The 24,092-nt window shown below is 47.4% G+C and overlaps 1 protein-coding gene across 2 annotated transcripts in view; it reads right to left on the bottom strand.

Moving 5' to 3' along the window:
* The window catches only part of NR1D2 (nuclear receptor subfamily 1 group D member 2), a 28,491-nt gene extending 5,033 nt beyond the window's left edge, over nucleotides 1-23,458 (bottom strand). The window contains exons 1-6 of one of the 2 annotated variants that reach the window (XM_084794670.1): nucleotides 23,163-23,458; nucleotides 12,662-12,928; nucleotides 11,405-11,493; nucleotides 6,718-6,862; nucleotides 4,542-5,170; nucleotides 1,827-2,012 (exon numbers count right to left, since the gene is read on the bottom strand). In XM_084794670.1, coding sequence (XP_084650796.1) covers nucleotides 1,827-2,012; nucleotides 4,542-5,170; nucleotides 6,718-6,862; nucleotides 11,405-11,493; nucleotides 12,662-12,928; nucleotides 23,163-23,178 — 1,332 coding nt within the window. In that variant the 5' untranslated portion in view covers nucleotides 23,179-23,458. The remainder of the gene's footprint in view (nucleotides 1-1,826; nucleotides 2,013-4,541; nucleotides 5,171-6,717; nucleotides 6,863-11,404; nucleotides 11,494-12,661; nucleotides 12,929-23,162) is intronic. The other variant, XM_084794671.1, reaches the window with a different exon arrangement.
* Nucleotides 23,459-24,092: the final 634 nt, after the last annotated feature.

Raw genomic sequence — 24,092 nt, 5'->3', positions numbered from 1 at the left:
AAAGACTCTTAAGTCCTATAAGCAAAGATTCAGAAATGCACAAATAAACTTGAAGTCAACAATGATGTCACTGAGTTAAAAACTTGGGCCTGACCAAAGGCATTCAGGAAAATTCTCTAGGGTCTGTGTTTCAAGCATCTATGCCCTACAAGAAGTTCTATTTCGAGAGAGCAACACTGGGGACCCTCAAAACACCAAAAGCAGGCAAGGGAAACCCAGCACACAGTCTACTTAGACCACTGCAAGACCCAGCACCTTTAGTCCACACCTGAAGACACCTATCACAGCAACTGACTGCTGCTCTGTCCAAATCAGTCAAGGACTGTACCCCAGGCCTGCAGCTTCCCCTTCACACCACTGTCTGTAGGCCTCTTACAGCAGAGGGGCCACCTGGGCAATACCTTTCTTTACAATGCCCCCAAGCAAAGTGGGTTGCCCTGACAACCCAAAAGGAAGTGAATCTCCTCTGATGGTGCAAATTACTTTGAAGAACAATTACAGGGTGGAAAGAACAGAAATCCTCAAGTCCAGGACTTGTTGAAGCTCTAAGCGTGTTATAAGCTACTGGTCTCCCAAGAAGAGCCTCTTCACTTCTCTGGGCCAGAAATATGCCCCAAAATCAGTAGATTGCATCAACCATCGCCTTCCTCCTCACTTGAAAACTTATGTCATTGTATCCCTTTAAACTAAAAGGCCCAATACATGTTGTTGCTTGATCACTCTATGGGTGCTTTATTATCAAAATGCTGCGTCTCTGGACTTCTTCTAGTCCAGGTAGCCCGGGAAGCAGAGCCTGAGGCAAAAGCTCCTGTGGCACCCGTGAAAACTGGAATAACAAAAAAAGGAAGTGAGACCTAAGAGAGTGAGTCACTCCATTCAGGCACTTTCCATGCAGACCAGCCCTTAAGGCCAAGAGTACCTGATAGCCTGATTTTGCAGGACTCACCAAGGGGAAAGACTCTGTCTACCCTTCTTACACTGCTCAAAGTTCAAAGGTCTAGCCCGCCGGATGTTCGCTTCTTACCATCCCCTCAAATTTCAGAGGTATACCTAAGTGGCCTCTAGGTCACCACTAGGAGGCCACCAGTTGGCCGGCCCACCTACACCATGGGCAGCCATGCCAGTCCAAGCACAGGCACAAAGCAACTATGCAAGGGAAGCTGGAATGGAAAGATGAAAAAAGCAGTGGCAGGAAGGCATAGTGGCACACCTCTACCTGGCAACTGGGAGGCAGGCATGAGATAGGGAATTTGAGTCAATCTGGGCTACTCAAGACCCTGCCTCAGAAGCAATGACCAAAACCAAACAGCCAGGCAAGGACCACAGGGAAAGGCAGCACAGAGATGTCTGCTGAGTCCATAACTAGTCTACAATCTCTTCGAAGTAAAACTCACGTTCCAGGCACCTTTCTTGGGTTCTGGGGTATTCAATTTTGTTTGTTTGTTTTGGAAACACAAGAGCTCACTATGTAGCCCTGACTTGCCTGGAATTCACAGGTCCACCTGCCTCTACCTCCTGAAAGCTGAAGGCGTGCACCACCAAACCCAGCCCACTCTCCTTTTTAATTCTGTGTTGAACATAGCAAACACCAGACTCAGCTTTTAGGTGTCTAACACTAAGCAACCAGTAAGTCTACCCTGAAACCACACCAGCAGAACTTGGAACACAGAACTCAACCACTTCCAGTGCCAGGTAGCTCACCTGTCCCTTCTCAGAGCCCTGAGACTCTGAACTATAAACATTTACTTAGAAGGGGGGGGGGGGGGGGAAGGGGGGAGGGAAAAGCATGGGCTTTTGCATCAACAGCCAGAATAAGTGAAACCTACCTCGAAAGTCCCAGCTTTTAAAAGGTTGACCTGGTCATGCTGAGACAGATCTCGGAACCCAGGGATACGCTTGGCGAATTCCACCACTTCTTTTACCGCAGGGGTAAAACTCATGGAAAATTCTTCCCATATTTCATGTCCAGACTTCTGAGGATCCACATATGGAGACTTGCTCATAGGACAAACCTAATTTAAAGGAAACAGAAAAACTCTTTAATTGTGAGAAGGGGTGAAGAATTCAAAAATGTCACCTCAATCATGAGAGATCTGAACATGAAATAAATCCCTAACTCAAGGAAGGTCTTCCATTAGTCTGTGTGCATCTGTGCACATATCCCCTCAACACAGGAAGCCTCACAGCAGTAAACACAGTTATGTATCTCAGTGTACATAAGAAACTGTGTGAATCCTAACCAATGACAGGTGGGTAAGTACTTCTAAATGGAGGCGTTACAAATCACACACTGAGGCTGGAGAGATGGCTCATCAGTAAAAAGTAAATACTGCACATACATCAGATGCTCACTGCTGCCTATGAACTGCAATTTCAGGGGCTCTAACACCTCTGGCCTCTTTATACATGTGCACATACCAACACTCACATATACACATAATTAAAATAAGAATAGCCAGACATGGTGTCAATGAGTTTAATACCAACACAAGGGAGGCAAAGGCATGAGGATCTCTGAGCTCAAAGCCAACTGGTACACAAATTGAGTTTAAGGTCAACCAGAAGTACACAGTGAGACCCTATCTCAAAACAAAAAAGACAATAGTTTTTTTTAATAAAATAGAAATCACATATGCTTTATATTTAAAAAGCCTTGTAAAGCTAGGAGTGGTGACACACACCTTTAATCACAGTACTAGGGAGGCAGAGGCACACAGATCTCTATGAGTTCCAGACCAGCCATGACTACATGAGAGCCTGTCTTTTTTAAACAGCTATGTACCTACTATAAAAAGTAGCTCAGGTAAAACATTGTATAATCAAGCTATGTGAAAAGCCTCTTGCACAGTTCCAAGTTTATCCTGTAACAGTGCTGCTACCTCACACAGGTGTGCAGTGCTTTAAGTTTTGAGAACAAATCTGCACATCTGTTTCTGACCCTGGCTATTATGGCCAATTATGATCACCCAAAAGTCTGTGTGTTTTCTCTGCTAGTAGATGAAATCCAGAGTTGTGGTGCAGACTCAGCAAGGGCCCCACTGCAGAGATGGATCTCAGGCTCCTCAATCACCTTTTCTTAGATGTGTGTATGAGTGACTTATCCAAACACACAGTGAGCTCACAGGCCTCTACTTACTTCCTATTTCAGAGCTCATTTCTCCTCAGTAAAGAAAAGCCCTGCAAGTTCTAAAAGGAAGGTAGCATAAGGTGCCTTAATATAAGAGGATTGCTGGTCCTTTGTCTCAATAACAACGGTGTGGCCAGGGCCTTCCGCCTGTGCAGCTAGGACTGACTGTGGGCATGAGGTAAACGTGAACATGGCTTCCTGAAGCCAAACATGTTGTAGGAACACTAAAAAGCTACAACACAAGGACCATACAGTCTATTAGTAAAACTAGCCTTTAAACTTCCATTAAACCCAGAGGAACCCAGGAACGAGAGCATTCCTAAGCCTGGGGACTGCTATGAAACCAGAACCGGAAAGCCTACAAGTGGCTGGAAGAAGAGCCTTCCTTAGCACTGTACGAACCATAGACCAGGAGGCCCAAATGTAAGGTGCCTTCCAGACCACTCTGACACTGGCAAGAGAAAGGAAAGCAGAATACAAAGACCAGGGTACAGTCAACTACTGTTAAGATGGAAAGAAATATATATATATGTAACTTTAATTACCTGGCAGTTGAAAACAAGCACTATCAAAGGACTTCATGGTTTAAACTGGAAATGGCATACGTAGTAGTGCTGTTTTGATGAAATTTTGACTGACCATAAACACTGTATTTTTGTGTAGAATGTTGAATTTGACGAAACAAATTTGAATTATATGAATAATATTAACTTATCTCAAAATAAAGTCTTAGAGATTAGGCTTTTAAATTATCCTTTCTAGCACTCAGGAGGCAGAGGCAGGTAGCTCTCTGAGTTAAGGCCAGCCTGGTCCACAGAGCAAGTTCTGGACAGCCAGGGACCACACAGAGCTCTCTCTTAAAAAAATCAAAAAATTGTTTCTTAATCCTCAAACCATAAAATATCTATCTCCAAAGCTCCTTCTGCATCATATGGTTGGTAAACCTCTCTGCTAGGCAGCGATGCACCCTGAAGTCTCAATGGTGTACAAGGTCACTTGAACCCAGGAGCTCACACCAAGAGCGACACAACCTCTCCCTATAGAAATCAAGGAAGCTAAAAGATAACCCTGCTAAGAAAGATCCCAAAGCTAACAAAGTACTAATTATTCAGAACACCTAAATTTCCAAAGAGATTTCCAAGAATTATAGGATCAATTCTGTGTGAATTGTATTTTATACAAATCTTAACCCCACAGTAACAATTAAAGCACAAATTTGTACCTATTGCTGTGTGAAATTAAGTTACTCCACAGCATTCTTATTAACATTATTTTGCTAAAAATACGATACAAAGTGACTTCTAGAAATCTCTTGGGCTCTCTGACCCACCACCCAACTCAGCATATGCCCCCAAAAGAAAACCTTCCAAGCTTTCCTTGATACAAGGCGAGCAAAGAATCGATTTCACTGTACCAGATGCATCCTCCCTCCAGTGTTGCACAGGTAACTATTCCTGTTCTCACTCTGAGAACATCCATCTCCTGGAACTCTATCACAGATTCTTTGAGAATAAGCACTGGAGAAGTTCACACAGTGTCCATTTGCAATACAAACGGCATGCCCGTTTGGGTAATGCATTATGTTCCTCCCTTTGTACTGTCCACTGAGGTGCTGCTGGCTCTCGCTACAGGGAAAGTGGCTGTGAAGGCCACTGCCACAATGGTCATGATTTAAGTTATACTGCTCCACGTTCCTGGGGATCCGTTCTCCTCTCTGGGATGGTATACTCTCAGATGAGTTGTCTCGGCACTCTTGATTATACAGAAAAGTGTCCTTGTGGGCTCTGGTCACCATGCCAATCACTTCCTCCTTTGCAAAATCAGACGAGGAAGGAGGCGAGCTCTTGATGCTTTCCTGCTCCAGCTGGGGCTTGGGCCGCAGCTGCTCCTGGGCTGGGAATGCTGACTGGTCCTGACGCTCGGCTAAAGTGTCGGTCTGCAGGTGGCCACCGAACTGGGAGCTCATCATGGTCTTCATTGCACTCTGCATTTCAATCAGCATTCTCTGTTTTTCACGCTTAGGAATCCGGCCAAATCGAACAGCTATGGGGAGAGAGAGAGAGAGAGAGAGAGAGAGAGAGAGAGAGAGAGGGAGGGAGAGAGGGAGAGGGAGAGGGAGAGGGAGAGGGAGAGGAGGGAGAGAGGGGGGAGGGGGGCGGAGAGAGAGAGAGAGAGAGAGAGTGTTAGCATCTGTACTCTATTAGAACTCTGCTCACACAAAAGAATGACACAAAATTACCTCTGAAAGCCATGGCCTCTTGTTGTACAAGTCAAGAATGTCTACATTCCTTGGCCTAAGTTTTTCTAAACTTGGTCTTGAGTCAGTAAAGTGGGAAAGAAGAGAAAACTTCCCAAGACAAGGCTAAGAAATACATGTAATCCTTAGGTGTTTCCTACACAAAAATCTAAGCAACATGGAAATAAATAATGAGAACTGCAATGTAAAGCACGCCGGTCCCTCACTAAAGCCAGGCACACCACACCGCACTAGGAATAACCTGTGAGCTCCAAGCCAACCAGGCTACACAGTGAGACCTTGCCTCAAAAAATGTTTTAAAAGACCAAGACAGCTGAGAAGACGGCTCACATTCACCCAAGCTGATAACGTGAGTCTGATCCCTGCAGACCCACACAAAGAACCTACCCCCAAGATTGTCTTCTGACTACCACATGCACGCCAGGTTACACGCATGCCCACATACATACACAAAATAAAAAAGATGTAAAAACAAAGAAGGGACTGGAAGGGCGACTCAGCAGTTAGGAGCACCAATTCTTACACAGCATCTGGGTTCAAGCCCCACCACCCACACAGTGCCTCACAATCGTCTTTAACGTCAGTTCCAGGGAATCTGATGGCATCTTACAGCACTAGGTACCCACATGGTACACATACATACAAGCAAGCAAAAGCTCATAAATGTAATATAAATAAATTTAAATAAATAAATAAATAAGAAATGGACTCCTCAGTAATACCGAGGGACCAAGAAGACAAAGTTTAAAAAAATTAAAATTAAAAACTTAAAAAAAAATTAAGGTCAGACATAATGGTGTCTGTCCTAAGTCCCAAGGCAGGTGGATCTCTGTAGTTTGAAGCCAGCCTGGACTACATAGAGTTCCAGGCCAACTAGGACTACATAATATATATATTTTTTTATGTGTATCAATGTTTTGCCTGAATGTATATAAGCATACATGTGCATGCAATGCCACAGATGCCAGAAGAAAGACTCTGGTCCTGGAGCTTTAGGCAGTTGTGAGCTGCCCTGTGATTGCTGGAAGCTGAGCCTGCATTCTCTACAAGAGCAATGAGTGATTTTAACCACTGAGCAATCTTTCTACCCCAAATAAACCCTTCCCCACCCTCAGAAAAAGAAAGCTTAAAACCATTTGGGAATAGTGGAAGTCAACGTACAAGAAGCAGCATGCCAACAGCTGAGATGACAGCACTTGCGCTGCCCTCAGTGTCAGTCCACAGATGTCACAATGGCCTCCCGAAATCTGCACTTAACCCAGTAAGAAGCCCCGTAACTGCTGACAACCGCGTGAGCAGCCTCGCGCTTTACACTCTCGGCGCGGGAACGTACCGTCTCTGGACATTCCCACTGACAGGCACTTCTTGAAGCGACACTGCTGGCATCGGTTCCTGTTCATCCTCATGATGGAACAGTTCTCGTTCTTCAGACACTTCTTGTACTGGATGTTTTGCTGAATGCTCCTCCGAAAGAAACCCTAAAATAAAGGGTTATCAGTCCACATAAAAACGGCTGCACGAGAACTACTCCCACACCTAGCTACTGTATGTGGAGCTAGGCCTAGGCCAAAGAAAGAAAATCCTGACACAGAAGTTAACTGGACCCTTCCTGGTATCAGTCAGTAGACACAACAGATACCAGCCAAACGAATTCCTCTTCGTGTGAAAGACTCTTTGTACTAGCCCAAAGGACCTTTTTATAAGCACACCTGCTGCTAGACCTCAGCTGCAGCCATGTGCTCTACCTTGAAAGTATGTTCTAAAACTTTCCCTTTTTTTTTTTTTTTGAGACAGACCTCCTTAAACCCTCCATATGGCTTGGGATGGCCTTGAACTCCTGATCCTCATACCTCCACCTCCCAAATGTTGCGATGACAAGCATGTGCCACCAAATCCATCTCTCAACACTTTTGAAACATAAAAGCTGAGAGTTTGGTAGCTGAAATTCTATCACTAGAACCTTACATTACAAGCAGAGCTTGGACATTCTGGAAAACTCCCAGCTGACACCAACAAAAGCTACTACACACACATGCCAGATGTCCTAGCCACGTGTCAGCAGCACATGCTCACAGCCAGTAATGATCCAGGGAGACAGTTTCCAGAAAGATGACTATAAACAACTGTATTCACTACACAAACTACATGATCTATGCCAGGTTGTCATCTAACCCAGCTCAACAGACCCAGAAAGAACAAAAAACTCGAGAAAAACAACTACAAAATCATTTCAAACTGCATTTTGCCTTAATATTATAACTGACTGTGCATGCCTGATATATCTTTATTAAACATTGACCAAATACATACAACACTTTTGCATTTTACTGCTGTGATACTATACACTTGGTTTACATGGTGCAAGAGCTAAGAAAAATGCATTTCTAAGAGGTTTCTGAGGGCCCAGTGGTGGTGGTGGCAGTGCATGCATTAAATCACACCACTTGGGAGGCAGAGGTAGATGGCTTTCTGTGAGTTCCACGACCAGCCTTGGTCTACAGAGCAAGTTCCAGGACAGCCTGGAAACCCTGTCTCAAAAAAATAAAACCCAAAAAACAAATAAAAAGAGGGTACTGGGGTCTAGGAGGTAGCTCAGTGATAAAGCACTTGCCTGACCCGTGTGAGACCTTGGGTTTCACTCCCAATGCAGCACTGACTCGAAAGCGTGCATTCAGCATGGTACTGTGATTCACACCAGTGATCCAGTAAATCTGAGAAGCTGAGGTGTATTCTGAGTCTAAGCCAGCCTGAGCTACATCACAAGACCACCATACTAATCGATTATCTGTATTTATCAATACAGTGATGGAGAGGGCTCAGTAGGTAAAAGCGCCCACTGCTCTTCCAGAGGACCAGCACCCACACAGCACCTCACAACCATGTGTAACTCTTGTTCCAGAGGATCTGAGGACACCTGCTAGCCTCCATGGGCTCCAGGCACACAAGCAGTGCACAGACATACATGCAGGCACAATAGGAATACACATAAAATAGTAAGATACTTTCTCCTTTCATTCAGGTCATGGCTTTACTTTCTAGCTGTAACATGAGCATGAACTTAGCTTAAAAATACCTCATATTTCTTTCTTAAAAATAGTTATTTACACAATTCTTTAAAACAGTAGAAAAGTGCCATATCTACAGAAAACACTTGCTAGTCATTAAAAGCTCCCAGCAGATTCAGCTCATTCAGAACTGTCCCAGAAGAGACTTCGCTCTTTAATCATGAATGTTCCTTATCTTCCTCGCTCTGCCACATCCTGCCAAACTGGATTCCTACTCTAGCTCACAGTGAGAAGCCAGCAAGAACACATGTCAACCTGGTTAGCCTGGCAACAGGAAAGAGTTGTGCCAGACTTAAGAGATTCCTGCATGTTCTGCTTGAATTCAAGATGATCCAGTTCACTGTACTGTGCTCTTTGCTGCTGTTACTTATTTTTGGGTTTTGTGTTGTGTGTTTGAGGTAAGGTCTCGCTGAGTAGTTCAGGCTGGCTTAGCATCAACAATCCTCCGGCCTCAAGCATTATTTCTCAGCACACTACAGTTTGGCAAATACTTAGCAGCTATTTCCAGCCCATAGTACCCAACAGAATAAGATCTGATGTGGGTTGACTATGTTGACCAAAGCTCATGTTCTAGAAATTTAACATGCAATGCCATGGCATGGAGTGGGTCACAGGTGTGTCTACCTTCTTGAGCTGGCTAATGCTAATATGAAAATGGGTTTGTTCTAAAAAGTAAGCAAGCCAGGCATGGTGGCCACACCTTTAATCCCAGAAAAGGCAGGTGGCTCTTTGTGAGTTTGAAGCTAGCTTGGTTAGTCTACATAGCTATATAGTTCCAAGGCTACATAGAGAAAACCCTGCCTAAAACAAAACAAGAAAAAAAAAGTGAGCTGGCCCATTCCTATACACACTAAGCTCACACTCTTATGCATGAGCACTGTGTCTGCCCTCCATTCAATGCCTTCCACCTTCTGACAGAAAGCCCTTCGCAAGATGCAGCCCCCAGGCTCCAAACCTCTGAGACAAATTAACTTTCAAATTACCCCACCTATTGTATTCTCTGCTTGTGCAAACAGAATAGTCTAACACCCAACTCAAACCTTGGTTTATAGGCATAGTGCCTAGCCTGTAATGCTAGCCCTTGGAAGAAGGCAGGACCACAAGTCCAAGGGCATCTTCCACTGTATCACACAGCAAGTCCTAGGTCATCCTCCACTGCATCACACAAGTCCTGGGTCATCCTCCACTGCATCACACAAGTCCTAGGTCATCCTCCACTGCATCACACAAGTCCTGGGTCATCCTCCCCTGCACCACACAGCAAGTCCTGGGTCATCCTCCAATGCATCACACAGCAAGTCCTAGGTCATCCTCCACTGCATCACACAAGTCCTAGGTCATCCTCCAATGCATCACACAGCAAGTCCTAGGTCATCCTCCACTGCATCACACAAGTCCTGGGTCATCCTCCAATGCATCACACAGCAAGTCCTAGGTCATCCTCCACTGCATCACACAAGTCCTAGGTCATCCTCCACTGCATCACACAAGTCCTAGGTCATCCTCCACTGCATCACACAAGTCCTAGGTCATCCTCCACTGCATCACACAAGTCCTAGGTCATCCTCCACTGCATCACACAAGTCCTAGGTCATCCTCCAATGCATCACACAGCAAGTCCTAGGTCATCCTCCACTGCATCACACAAGTCCTAGGTCATCCTCCACTGCATCACACAAGTCCTGGGTCATCCTCCACTGCATCACACAGCAAGTCCTAGGTCATCCTCCACTGCATCACACAAGTCCTAGGTCATCCTCCACTGCATCACACAAGTCCTAGGTCATCCTCCACTGCATCACACAAGTCCTAGGTCATCCTCCCCTGCACCACACAGCAAGTCCTGGGTCATCCTCCAATGCATCACACAGCAAGTCCTAGGTCATCCTCCACTGCATCACACAAGTCCTGGGTCATCCTCCACTGCATCACACAAGTCCTAGGTCATCCTCCACTGCATCACACAAGTCCTAGGTCATCCTCCAATGCATCACACAGCAAGTCCTAGGTCATCCTCCACTGCATCACACAAGTCCTGGGTCATCCTCCACTACATCACACAAGTCCTAGGTCATCCTCCACTGCATCACACAAGTCCTAGGTCATCCTCCACTGCATCACACAAGTCCTAGGGTCATCCTCCACTGCATCACACAAGTCCTAGGGTCATCCTCCACTGCATCACACAGCAAGTCCTGGGTCATCCTCCACTGCATCACACAGCAAGTCCTGGGTCATCCTCCACTGCATCACACAGCAAGTCCTGGGTCATCCTCCACTGCATCACACAGCAAGTCCTGGGTCATCCTCCACTGCATTACACAGCAAGTCCTGGGTCATCCTCCACTGCATTACACAGCAAGTCCTGGGTCATCCTCCACTGCATTACACAGCAAGTCCTGGGTCATCCTCCACTGCCTTATACAGCAAGTCCTAGGTCATCCTCCACTGCACCACACAGCAAGTCCTAGGACATCCTCCACTGCATTACACAGCAAGTCCTGGGTCATCCTCCACTGCATTACACAGCAAGTCCTGGGTCATCCTCCACTGCCTTATACAGCAAGTCCTAGGTCATCCTCCACTGCCACCACACAGCAAGTCCTGGGCCAGTTCTAAACTACCTGAGACTATATCAAAAACACAAAAAGAGTATTTAAAAAAAAAACAAAACCCTGCTCCAACAAGGCAGCAGCCCCTCTCTGTGGTTCACACCTATTACCAGACCACCAAGCCGTGGCTAACGGGAGAGTAAATGGGCTGGAACAGACACTACTCCACACCCTGAATCACCTAACTGGAGAGAGCAAACTTATTTTGATTAGAATCCTAAAGCTGAGGAGGAATAACTCATTTTTCCCTCCCTTCTAAATAAACTGTGGACACTGACCATCCTCACCGACTTTCTTTCCTCCCAGAACTGGGTTAAGAGTAAGAAATAAAAGTATGCTTTACCTTACAGCCTTCACAGGCATGAACTCCATAGTGGAATCCTGACGCCACATCCCCACAGACTTTACACAGCAGAACCATGCCACTAAATTCTATGGCACAAACAGACAGAAAATAAAAAGCTGAAAGAATTACTTGAGTGCTTTTTCCAATTGAATATTATATCTCATACAATTTCAAGTGCTTTGAAACAATACATATATATACCTTTGTAGCATAGAAGGAAAAAAATCTCTATACCAAATTAACAAAGGAAAACAGTTCCTTTCTCTCCCCTCTCACCCAGCAGCAGGGACTGAGCCAGAGGTCCTTGCCCATACTAGGCAAGCGCACCAAGCTGCACCCCTAGCAATCACTGACCTTTCCTTTCTAATGATTTTAAGCATCCATGAAAATGTTATAAATCTGTAGTTACTTTACACCAGACATGCAACAAGGCCTAAGAAAACAATTCTCCTAGATAAAAATTAAGAATTCAAGCAGAGAAATTAATCAATAGAAAATGTGGGAGTGGTGATTAAGTGATCAGTGATTAAGAACACTTTCAGAGGACCAGGGTTCAATTCCCAGTACCCACAGGGCAGCTAACAACGTGTAACTCAGTTCTACCTAATCAGGTGGGGTGCCCTCTTCTGGTCTCTAAGGACACCTACACACACATGGTGCACATATATTTTTCCAGGCTCACACAAATACACATAAATTTATAAAGCAAATAAATACGTAACTCTTTTCAAAAAAAGAAAAGAAAATGTGAAGGCTAGAGGCTTAAGTCAGTGAAGAGTGCATGCCTAGTGAACATGAGGCCTGAGCTCCATCCCGAGATGCATACAAAAGAAAACAAACTTAAAAGTGCAGAGGTTTTGAGCTGCGCTGTTTCAAATCAAGGCAGAAGCTGGGCAAACCCATGCCTTCTCTACCCACCCTACTACCCCTGCTCCACCCACACTCACTCTGGTAAGCCGCCTCATTGATCAGCGTTCCTGCTTGGGACTCAAAATCCCCAATGTTCCCAACTCCAACTTCATCAAATAGCCCCTCCCACAGCCACCAAATACCACTCCAGAGACAAGGCTTGGCAATAGGAGGCCAGCAGAAAGGGCCTGCAAGTGCATGGTAAAGGGATGAAGAACCACGTGACAGCCAGCTTCGCCACCACCGCCACCACCACCACCACCAAGACTTCTAAAGGGGCCCAAACGGAGGCCTGTAAAATCCACCTGCAGTAGTGACAGCAGTATGAGGCACTCGTGGACTTACTTGTCATACTGCTGTGACTCTTGGTCATGCCAGGAGCACCGGGTTTGCCTGTTTTCACAGGACAGTCTGTGCGGTCACTCTTCAGGACACCATCGATGGTGGAGATGTCACTGTTCTTGGGATTGCCGTTGGCATCGGAGTTAGAGCTATTTGGAGAAGATGGAACTGATGAGGACGAGGACTGGAAACTGTGCTCAGAACCCTCGCTGTGACAAGAGGCAGGGCTGGAGGCAGAGCTGGAGGAACTGATGTAGGCAATCACACCTCCTGGAAAGCAGTGCAAGTGGACAGATACAAAATGACGCATGTATTTGATCTCTCCTCATGTAAACACACTGTTAGACGAACAATTAGAAATGTGACAAACTTCACGAACAAAAAGTGATTGACACCTTTTGTTTAAACCAAGACTTTTTATTTCATCGTACTCCTCCTACTAACTTCAAAGCTACGTTAAGTCCCATTAACCTGACCATGAGAAAGCTTTCAAGAGCATATTTGTCATAAGCGCACACAGATTCAAACCTAAGGCTTTCTATTTTCCAACTTGAATACCTTCCTGGCTCACACCAATGAATTGCTGCAGACAAATCTGCACTGGCCCTCGGCCCTCCCCCACTATACTAGTGCTGGCTTCCTCAGCATTTAGATGAGACACAGGCTAACCGGGTACAGGGGTTCCATTCAGAACAGCAAACAAGGTCATTATCCCAGCGGCTGCTCTGACACTCCCTGAGACAGGACTCCACCGACACGGAGCCCGGGGCCCGCCTCCCTCCTGGACCCACCCACTACTGCACTTGCACACTCATCTCTGTGCAGAGCTCAAAGATCTAGACACACTATGTGTCCTTCTGCCACATGGTTACAGGCCTTGTTAAGGAGACAGGCAGAAGACACAACTGTGTGAGAACAACACTAAGGTAGAAGGTAATCTTGACATCCAGACTTCCTCTCAGTCAGCCCAAAACAAGACAGGAAGTTCATCAAAATAACCTCCACCACCCCTCAGCAAACTGGCCTGGGCCTCCGCAAAGCTGTAATCTGCTCAGGCTAAGAAACAGTGTTGAAAATTGTTCTTAGGGTATAATTTTAAACTTCTTCCCTTAAAGAGATAAAATGCTGCAAGAGTAACCTCAAGGCCAAATATATTATTTTCCAAATCCCAGACCAAACAAGTAATTCTCGTCTCCTCTGGCAAGGTCCACTGTGGTTTCTCTTGCCTCCATCATCAAATATTCTCTGGCTCCTCAATGTACAGCAGGAACAACAGAAGCAACGGTCACCTTCCCCAGCTCGGCCCTGAGGGCAGACTGTACCTACTGCAGCCTGCGTTCACCTATGTTTTGGCCAGCCATCCACATCCGGGCACTGCTGTAATTCTTAGCACACTTTACAGGGATGACTGTTGACATCTACTTCTGCCTTTGTGAAGTCCACACTGACTCACAGATTCCAAGCAGTGTAAACTCTAAGAAGGAAGCCACGGTGTCAGCCATGGGCTCCTGACGAGTCTAGATGATGACATATATGAGGAGGTGGAGAATTTCAAGTGCAACCTAAGCATCAGGTTAAAAACAAAAATTGTAGGATGTAGATATGGCTCAATAGTAGTCAGTGTACTAGCCTAGCATGGATGAGGCCCTGGGTTCAATCCTCAGAACTAAGAAAAAAAAAATTTAAGCTTCCTAAAGATAACAGCTCTTTGGCCCAATTTCTGTGAAGATGGGATCTGTGTTTATCAGTTGTTTAAAAAAGTAAGAGGTGGAAAAGGGCTCCCTCGGCAAACACTTGTGCCACATGTAAGGACCAGAGTTCAGATCCCCAGAACCCAGGTGAAAAGACTAGGAAAGGCCAGAGAGATGCTTAGCCACCCACAGAACCTCCTTCCCCCTCCTCCTCCTGAGAACCTGAGCTCAGTTCCCAGCACCCACAGCAGGCTGCTCAGAACCACCTGGAACTCCAGTTCCAGGAAACCCAACACCCTCTTCTGGGCTCCACAGGAACCCCCAGCATGCATGTGTGCATACAAAAAAAAAAAAAAAAAAACCTGAAAACAAATGCCAGTGGGCAAGGTGGCCCACCTGTAATCACTGGGCATGGGAGGAGTAAGAATAGCCCAACAGTCTAGTAAATGGACCCATCCGCCTTACTGTGTAAGTTAGAGAGCAATCAAGGGACACAGCCAACATCAACCTCCAGCCTCCATGCACACATGTACCTGAGCATATGCCAACACATATACATATAGAATACAGTACACACTCAAACACACACAATAATAACATAAATAAATAAACCACACAGCAAAAAATTGAGGCTCAATCCTCTCAAATCCAAAGGTTTTCATTATAGACAAGAGGTAAAAAAAAAAAAAAAAGCAGGCATAGGATTGAAACCACTTCAGTCTATTGTGCTGAAACCAGCTATTGGATGTGCATTCAAGCACCAACCACCCATATCCCGGTTGGAAACTTCCAGGGAGTAAGGCACAACCACAGGTGTTGGGGAGGAGGCAAGGGTCTTCTTAGCCGGGGAACTTCTCAGTATGTGAAAATTCAACTGCACATACATCACAAGATTTTTCTTTCATTTATGTGCCTGCATTTGTGTTCATAAATATACGTTAAGTGTGAGTGCCCACAGAGTCCAGAAGAAGGCAGTGCTCTTAACCACTGAGCCATCTCTTCAGCCTCTACACTTGACTTTTAAAGTCAAAAATAATAATTTACTAATCCAGACACAGTGGCACATGCCTGTAAGCCCAGCACTTGGGAGGCAGAATGAGAAACTCAAGGTCATCCTCAGCTACATATCAAGTTGAGGCCAGCTTAGCTTCATGAGACCCTCTCACAAACAAAATAGGTTATATACTGCATATGCATATATGCACAGATTAGTGTGGGCAATCCCATCATTATGCCACCCATTAAATACATGTCTTGCAGCTGTTAAGATTGGAGGTCTAAATCTGCTCTTCCTGATCAGGCCACTCACCACACGCTATTTGGTGTGCACCTCTCACCTGCCCAAAGGGTAGCTAGCACTCTACAATTTGTATTTTTCTTGTAATTTGGTCACAAGCCAATCATTCTGGAAGAGTGATCACTGGACCAATGGCATCAGCATCTGGCTGGAAACTTGTTTAAAATGCACATTCTCAAGCCCACTCCAGTTCTACTGATCAAAACCATGGAAAAGCTGAAGTGAGCACTGCAGCGACTGGAAGGCAACAGTCTACAGCAGCTCTCAGCTATCACTGACTTTAAATGCATGCAACTTAAGACCAGCATGGTGGCGCACACCTATTAAGCCCAGCACTTAGGAAGGCAGAGGCAGGCCAGCCTGGTCTACAAAGTGAGTCCAGTATAACCAGAGCTACACTGAGAACCCCTGTCTTGAAAAAACAAAACAAACAAAAAACATGTTACCTTCAGGCTAGAAACTGAGCTCTGGTCTCCTGCTACTCATCTGTCATGGAGTGGCAAGAGTGCAGAGGTAACTGCACCACCTCCACGATCATGGAATGCTTGGCCTGCCCCTCACCAGATGCAGCACTCAAGAGAGCGGGCCCTGTACTTCGCCTGGACAGCACGGCAGAGCTGACCCTGATGAAAGGGGCACGGGTGAGCCAGACCCAAGGGCAAGAGTGCAGGGGAGCTGGCCCTGCCACTTGTCTGCCATGAGGTAGCATGGGTGATGCCCTCCCCTCTTGTCACCTGCAGTAGCAGGGAGAGCTGGCCCTGGAGGTCATGAGAGCAGGAGAACTGGCTTTGCCCTTCCCTGGCTGTAGCACTCAGGAAAGTGGCCCCTGCATAGCACCTGGGCAGCACAATGGATCTGGCCCAGACCCTCAAAGGCTGCTGCACCTGAGGGACTGGCCCCTGCCCCTTGACTGGACAGCACAGTGAGGCTGACATTGGAGGCATGGGTTTGAGTGAGCCGGCCCCAAAGGCCTACTAACAGCAGGAAAGCTGACCCTGCCTCTTGCCAGTGGCAGCACTGGGTAGCCTAACTGGAGCAGTGCTGAAGAACGCGCCTTGGTTGTGCTGATAAGGTAGAGTTGGTGAGCTGACCAGCTCAGCTGCCACCCAGGCCCAGAGCCAGGGCTCTGAACTGCCCCATCTCAAAATCTTTATCATCTGTGAATGGCTGGGACATGTGAAAGGGCCAGTCCTGATGATCCAAAGCTGCAGGATCTCCATGACACAACACAGGATGACAAGGTAACTGTAAGGAGTCCCAGTGAAGATCCAATATTGATGGTGTCAGAGAAGACAGACATCTCAAACTAGACAATGACTCATTGCAATGAACATTTTTGAAGTGAAGATGTGTGAGGACAGGGCTACGCTGTGGGACACACTGTGGCATACTACAGCTTCCACGATGAGAGGTTTCCTATGCTTTGTTTTTGTTGTTTGTGTTTTATTGGGGAGAGTTTGCAAGGGCAAAGGGCAGATATGTAGGGCAGGGAGATGGGACTGGGGTGCATGATGTGAAACTCACAAAGAATCAATAAAAATGCTTTTTTCTTTTTTCTTTTTTTTTTTTAAGGCCTAGACAGATGGTGTAGCATCTTAGAGAGGACAGAGACTTGATTCCCAGCACCAACATGGAAGCTAACACCACTTGTAACTCCAGCTCCAGGGGGTCTGATAGTCTCTTCTGGCTTCCTTTAGCCTGTGGTGCAGCCAAACCACCATATGCATGCATGCATGCATACATACATTACTTACATACATATGTACGTACGTACGTACATACATACATACATACATACATACAACTTGTAATTTTTTTAAAGCACATGGGTATATACCCTAAGAAAAGCTTTCCAAGTTTGAGTTTGTTTTTACCACCAAAATACCTTGTAATATACAAACAGCTTTGTAATAATGCTTGCAAGGCCCTGAGCAGACTGGAGAATGAGGCCTCAGACATGGGCACTTTGACAGGCTCTTTGTATACAGAAATTTTCAAATGGCTACAGTCAGAAAATTCAAACACAAACTGACAAGTTGGGCATTGTGGAGCATGCCTGTAACCCAGCACTCAAGAGGCAAGGCAGGAGGACCCTGAGGTACACATGGCAAGTCTGCCCCAAAACTAAAATGAGGGGAAAAACATATATTGTCCAGCTCCTAAAACTGCAATCTACTTAACACAACTGCTCAGTTATCTCAAACACTCTGTGAGTTTAGTAAGAAGCTGGAAGGCTGTCCTGTCTGGAGAAAAGGAGCTCAAGAGAGCCGAAGTGCACAGCATAAATCCCAGGGTTAACAAACTGCTACTGGGTTTACAGGTGTCTCTGCCCAAAATAGGATACAAAGAAAAACATTTTCCCAGTAGAGTATCTCACAGCTCCGTGTCAGTAAGAGATACAGCTTTAGGGACTCCGTGCACACCTACAAGCTGAAGACGATAAAAGCTCGGCTCTTGAAGACCTTCCTAGGCCCAACACTGAAGTCATTTGTTCACAGGGTCTTCTGAGTGCCTCTGCTTAGAAATAAACATCTAGCCCATAATGCCAGAAGTCGGGTAGCTATGGCAAGAAGATGCACAAGTTCAAGGCCAGCCCAGGCTATATAGTGACATCTTGTCTCAGAACAACATAGAAGTGCTTCATAGGGTAGGGTTGGGCAGGCTAAGTAGGTGACTCAGTGCCAAGAGCACGCTGTGCGAGCATAAGGATCTGAGTTCAGATCCAGAGCACCCACATAAAAAGTTAGCTATGGTTTTGTACAGCTGTGACCCCAGGACTGGGAGGAAGGGTTCAAGCCGGGAGGATCACAGGGCTGTTCGCAGCCTCCCGCCAGCAGCATGGAGGCACAGCACGCGTGTGAGTGGCAGGGTCTCTAGAGTTGAAAGACTGTCTCAAAGGAATTGGGTAGCAGCAATGTAGGAAAGCCAGCATCTTCCTTGGACCTCTGCACATGTGCACACAATGCACACACTAAATAAACTTGTACAAATCTGTACATGTGCACACACCGCACACAATAAGCTTGTAGAAATCTGCACATGTGCACATACTCTACAAAACTTGTAGAAATCTGCACATATGCACACACCTGACACACTAAATAAATAAACTTGTAGAAATCTGTGAGCTAATCCAGCCAAAACTTCCTGTGCAAAAGCTCCAAAATAAAGCCTAAGAAAACTTCCAGGGCTGTTACCAATCCAGCACATGTCTAACTGCCGTCTGTGGAGATTCATGTGCTTGTATTGACACCTTTAAGTCACCAGGACCCATCCAGAAGCAGCTGTCTCCTTCCAGTAAGACCTTCAATACTGATTTTCTTGATCTACTCATCTGATGGTTAGCAAGGAGGAAATTAAATGCAAACTTCCTAGAAGGTAAGGCTTACACAAGCAGTTCTCGTGTAAAGAAAGGAAAATGAAACTCTCAAAGTGCTCACACAGTACTGAAGCCAACCATAAAATGACACAATCTCCGGGTCATATTCCAACGTCCATTAACCCATTTGCAAATGAGGAAGCAGGAGCTGAGAAAGACTGAGTAAGGTGGCTAGCAAGCATCAGAACCAGGCACAAAGGTCAGCAAGCTGTCCAGTGAGTGAGTACACAAGATCACTCTGACTGAGAAGACCTGAGCAAGCAAGTTTCTTTCCATCTCACCAACCCTGAGTCATCACCCATAGAACAGAAATATCTGCCAGTAATTGCAAGACTAAGATGAAAGTGTTCATAAAATGGGTTATTATATTTTTGTGCAGTCTCTGATGATAAAGCAAGAAATGTAAAATCCCTGATCCAGCAAATCCCAACACTTCCAGAAACAAGCAGAATGCACTTCTCAGAGCCTTGAGCTAAAATTAACTCAGGCGGCAGCCCTCTCTATTTTTAGCCGGAAGGGGAGAGGAGCTGGGCCAGGCTCCCAGCCAGGGCTTACCCAAGTGTCAATTTCATGTAAGCCAGGAGTCAATGCCCTCCTGCAGGCTGGGGTCGCTTTCTCCCTTCTGGGATTAACCACCCTCCTGGAAAGGAGACCTGCTGCCAAGTCACACCTACGTGTTCCTGTTTTATGCCTAGTGTTAGTAATCCCTCCTCACAGGGAGGTAGGGTCTAACTCAAGCACTATGTCTCCATCCACCCGTTCCTGGGGTCTGGAGCTGCAGCGCACAATTTGGCCTCCTCCCTAGAAAGCTTTAAGGATGGAGAGCTGTGAGCAATGGTGCACAAAAAGGGCTAAAGGCTGAGGATCACACACAAGCAGTGAACAAGGCAGAGATGAAGAGGGCCAGAGCAGCTGCCAGCATGCCTTTAATCGCAACACTCGGGGAGGCAGAGGCAGGTCTACAAAGCGAGTCCTCGACAGCCAAGGTTACACCGAAAAACCTTGCCTCAAAACAAAATGAGGGAAAGCAGATCTTAAAGAATGCATCCAAAGCCGGGCGTGGTGGCGCATGCCTTTAATCCCAGCACTCGGGAGGCAGAGGCAGGCAGATCGCTGTGAGTTCGAGGCCAGCCTGATCTACAAAGCGAGTCCAGGACAGCCAAGGCTACATAGAGAAACCCTGTCTGGGAGGGAAAAAAAAAACAAAAGAATGTATCCACTGCTAAATGATGTATCCAGTAGTGAGAGATTGTGTACTTAAATAAGACTACAAAAAATGAGGTCTTGATATGTAAAATTAACAGCACTAGAGGAGAGACACCAAAATATAATCTGCGGTCTGAAAAGTAAGCCAGCTTCACTAACAGGAGGTTTAAGAGAGAACAGAATGCTGAGATGAGGGACTCCTCTGACAGAGGCCCCTGACCTTTTCTCAGCCACACCCTATTCCTTCACAAACCGAGTGGGGATGCATTATCTCCTTTAGCCTCGTCATACAGATCCTATCCTTCAAACTACCCGAAACCAGTGGTTCTCAACCTTCCTAACGCTTCAACCCTTTACCACAGTTCCTCGCGTTGTGGTGACCCCCAACCATAAAAGTATCGCTGCTGCTTCATCACTGTAATTTTGGTACTCTTATGAATCATAATGGGAATGTCTGATATGCAGGCTATCTGATATGTGACCTCTGTGAAAAGGTCGTTCGGTGAGACCCACAGGTTGAAAAGCACCGTTAAACTAACATTTCTTACAGCAAGACAGTTGAAGAGGCTTTTGTGGATTCAATTTCTCCCTATACCATTTGCCTGGGTAAGTTACTTAACTTCAATTTAAGTAGCCCTTCATTTTTAGGATGGTGACAACTTTCTTTCACAAATTAATGTGAGGGACATACGGCCTGTTACAGGGGAATCACTAACCACAGCGTTGTGATTATTACTCCGCCATCTATCAGAATACTGCATAAACTCCACTCCTCTCCTCTGCCCCAGCCCTTTCTGTCCTGTCTTTAACACAGGCCCAGAGCTTTTCCCTACAGATGTTGTTTCCAAACTATCTTCTGTACCCGCTCACCCATGGCTGCCCCACTGTCCTGCAGCTTCTCTCCCAGTGGCAGTTTCTGCCTGTACCTCCCTCTGATGTTCTGCCCTCAGGCTGAAACCTAAGAATACACCATAAGGGAACATTTTCCTAAATTTTAAAACGTGAGCCATAGCCAGGCTTGTGAAGAGGCTGCACTGAGTTCTCTTTTATAACACTCTGGAGAATTTAGTATCCGCCATCACAATCCTTCTGTGACAAAAACAGAGTCAATTTCTCATCTGAGAGTCAAGCAAACAGAGACGAGATGGCATACCAGGACTTGCAGGGCAGTGTGACGAATGACCTCTGGTTCAAAGTACCAGCTGATACCACTGAACTGGGTACTACCCAATGTTTACAGCACTCAAGAGGAAGTTTAGGGGGCTGCTATCAAACGCTCCCTCTGGGAGGTGGACGGCGGAAATATTAACACATCAGATGGCAAGCCTGAATTTACCGTCAAATGAACAAGAGAAAATTCAAGACTAAACTGCAAATTCATGTTTTTTCAGATCATGAAATTTCTGACCAATGGATGAAATATAACTTCAAAATACTTCCCATGAAAAGGTTCTCCTGGCTGACCCCAAGGTTACTATGAGTCAGCAAGGCAATATGCCAAAGAGATAGTGTGTGTGTGTGTGTGTGTGTGTGTGTGTGTGTGTGTGTGTGTGTAAAAATAACTGCAAAGAACTCATTTGGCGCACGATCCAAAGGAAAGAGCAAGAAATACACTGGGCAGCGACCAGGTGAGAACTGGAAATGGGCGAGGAAAAGTTGTCAACAGCCACCCGGGAAAATGCTCACACTCTGCAGCTCCAAAAATAAAAACTACCATCAATAACCATGTCCCCTAAAGGCTCAGCTCAGAGACACTTCCAATCCACCTGACCCTGGGGCACATCATGAAGTCATAAAGCATGAAGAACCCACCATGGAGGGAAGGGTTAGAAGAGGTTGGAAACTGCTACTGAAAAAAGGTTCACCCATGGAAGGTGACTGAATATTTTATTCAATGGCTAAGAAAGACCGTTGGCCTAAAAAATTCATAAAACACTTGTTTACAACAGCAAGGATTTTTAAAGGTGCAATGAACTCAAAAAGAAAGAAAGAAGCTCCATTTGCTTCAGGTTGTAAGAGCCATCGCTGGGGTCGACTAAAGCTTAGTGGGGAATGTATTATGTGACCATATTGCAAGAAATGAAGTATCTCTTTTTGGGCTTCAGAAAAAGTAGGTCTTGAAGAAAAGGGTTTGTGCTTTCGGCATTCTGAGTTAGGGTCTCACACTGTAACCCATGCCTGCAACTTTCCGCAGTCTCCTGCCGGTGCGAAGCCAAAAGGTTTTTAATGTAAGTAAAAGTTTTATTTAACGTTCTGAAACCCTAGGATCACCAGTCCCCATCACAAAGAGCTGCATGCAGAAAAACCCCTCTCCTCCAAGCTTGCTCGGCTATGTCCTCTTGTAGGCAGAATCCTCTGAACACGCCCGTCCATCTGGAGAGTGCTGCAGGACTCCCGCAGGCTCGAGGACAGCCCACGCACTCCCTGGCCAGCAGGGTCAGCCCTGCCGGGGTCACCCCGGGACACGCGGGCTGCAGCGCGCACTGCGGCGGGACCGGCGCCCGAACTTGCAGAGGGTGCGCATGCGCCGCGGGCTCCGCAGTGGGCAGCAGCGGGAGACCCGGGACCTCGGCCACGTCACGGCGGAGGCCCCGGGGGCGGAGCCTCGCGCTGACTGTGTGGGCTCCCCGGCGGCGCCGCCCCCACGTGTCCCTCCGGCCCCGGGGAATGTGGGTCACCGCGCGGCCTCACGTGTCTCCGCCCGCCACCGCCCAGCGCGCATTATGTAATGCCGCGTCACGCTCCCGCGCAGCCAACCGGCGCCCGCGCCGCCGAACGTAAACACACCGTGCACGTGGCCCGTGCGGCAGGGCCATGTGAGGGGGGCGGCCGGCGCGCGGGGAGCCCGAGCGCGGGATCCCGCCAGCCCCGCGCGAGACGGACGCACAGACAAGCGCGACCCCGCGTCCCGAGCCTCCCTCCTGCTCTTACCCGCGTTCAGTTCCATGTTGCTTGGTGGGGTGCGGCCCTCACCGCGCCGCCCGGGGCTGCAGGCGGTGCGGCTCCCGGGCCCGCCTCATGAGCGCGGGGCGCGGGCGGCTCCTGCGGGCTACACGGCAGCAAGAGCGCGGTGCAGCGGCTTCCCGTGGCAATGCTCCTCGGCGGCGGGCACGGCAGCTGACGGGCAGGGCGCCCCGACCATGTGACCCGCGCACACCCCCTCCTCCGCCGCCGCCGGCGGTGCGGTGGCTCCGCCCGCTCCTCCTCCCCAGGACTCTCCCTCTCCTCCTCCTCTGGCCGCGCGTTCCTCCTCCCCTGGAGTCTCCCGCGCCTCCTCCCCCCGCTAGACACGCCTCCTCCTCCTCCTCCTCCTCCTCCTCCTCCTCCTCCTCCTCCTCTGGCCGCGCGCTCCTCCCTCCCCTCCCCGCCCCTCCACCCCTGACTCTCCCGCTCCTACTCTAAGTTCCGCCCACTTCCTCGCTGCAGGCTCCGCCCCCTGCGCTCGGTCCTGACCTCTCCCTCCAGTCCACGGACCCATCTGCTCCTCCTCAGACCCGCCCTCTCCTTTTTCCTTCATTCCTCACACTTGTGCTATGGACTCTCCCGGCTCCGCCCTCTCCTCTTGGTCACGGCCCCGCCCCTTCCCGCTGCTACTCTCCGGTCTTCGCCGTCCTCCCCCCCCGACTCTGGCCCCGCCCACTTCACCTCGCCCCTCCCTTCCAGCTGCTCTCGCGCCTCCCACCCCTCGCGGTCCGACCTCTGGCCACTAGAGGTTTTCTTCTCCCTTCGCCCCTCCGCTCTCTTCCCCAGCTCTAGCCAATCTAGTCACCTCTGTGATCCGCCTGGTTCACAGCCGCCAAGCTTTCCAGGATGCTTGAGTTTGGCTATCTTGTCCTGCGCACCATTCTCAACGCCTAGCTT

The sequence above is a fragment of the Acomys minous genome (assembly GCF_964271855.1).
Source record: "Acomys minous genome assembly, chromosome: 9".
In the NCBI taxonomy this organism is placed as follows: domain Eukaryota; kingdom Metazoa; phylum Chordata; class Mammalia; order Rodentia; family Muridae; genus Acomys; species Acomys minous.
Note: the sequence above shows the minus strand (reverse complement) of the source record. Positions and strands in the feature narration are given on the sequence as shown.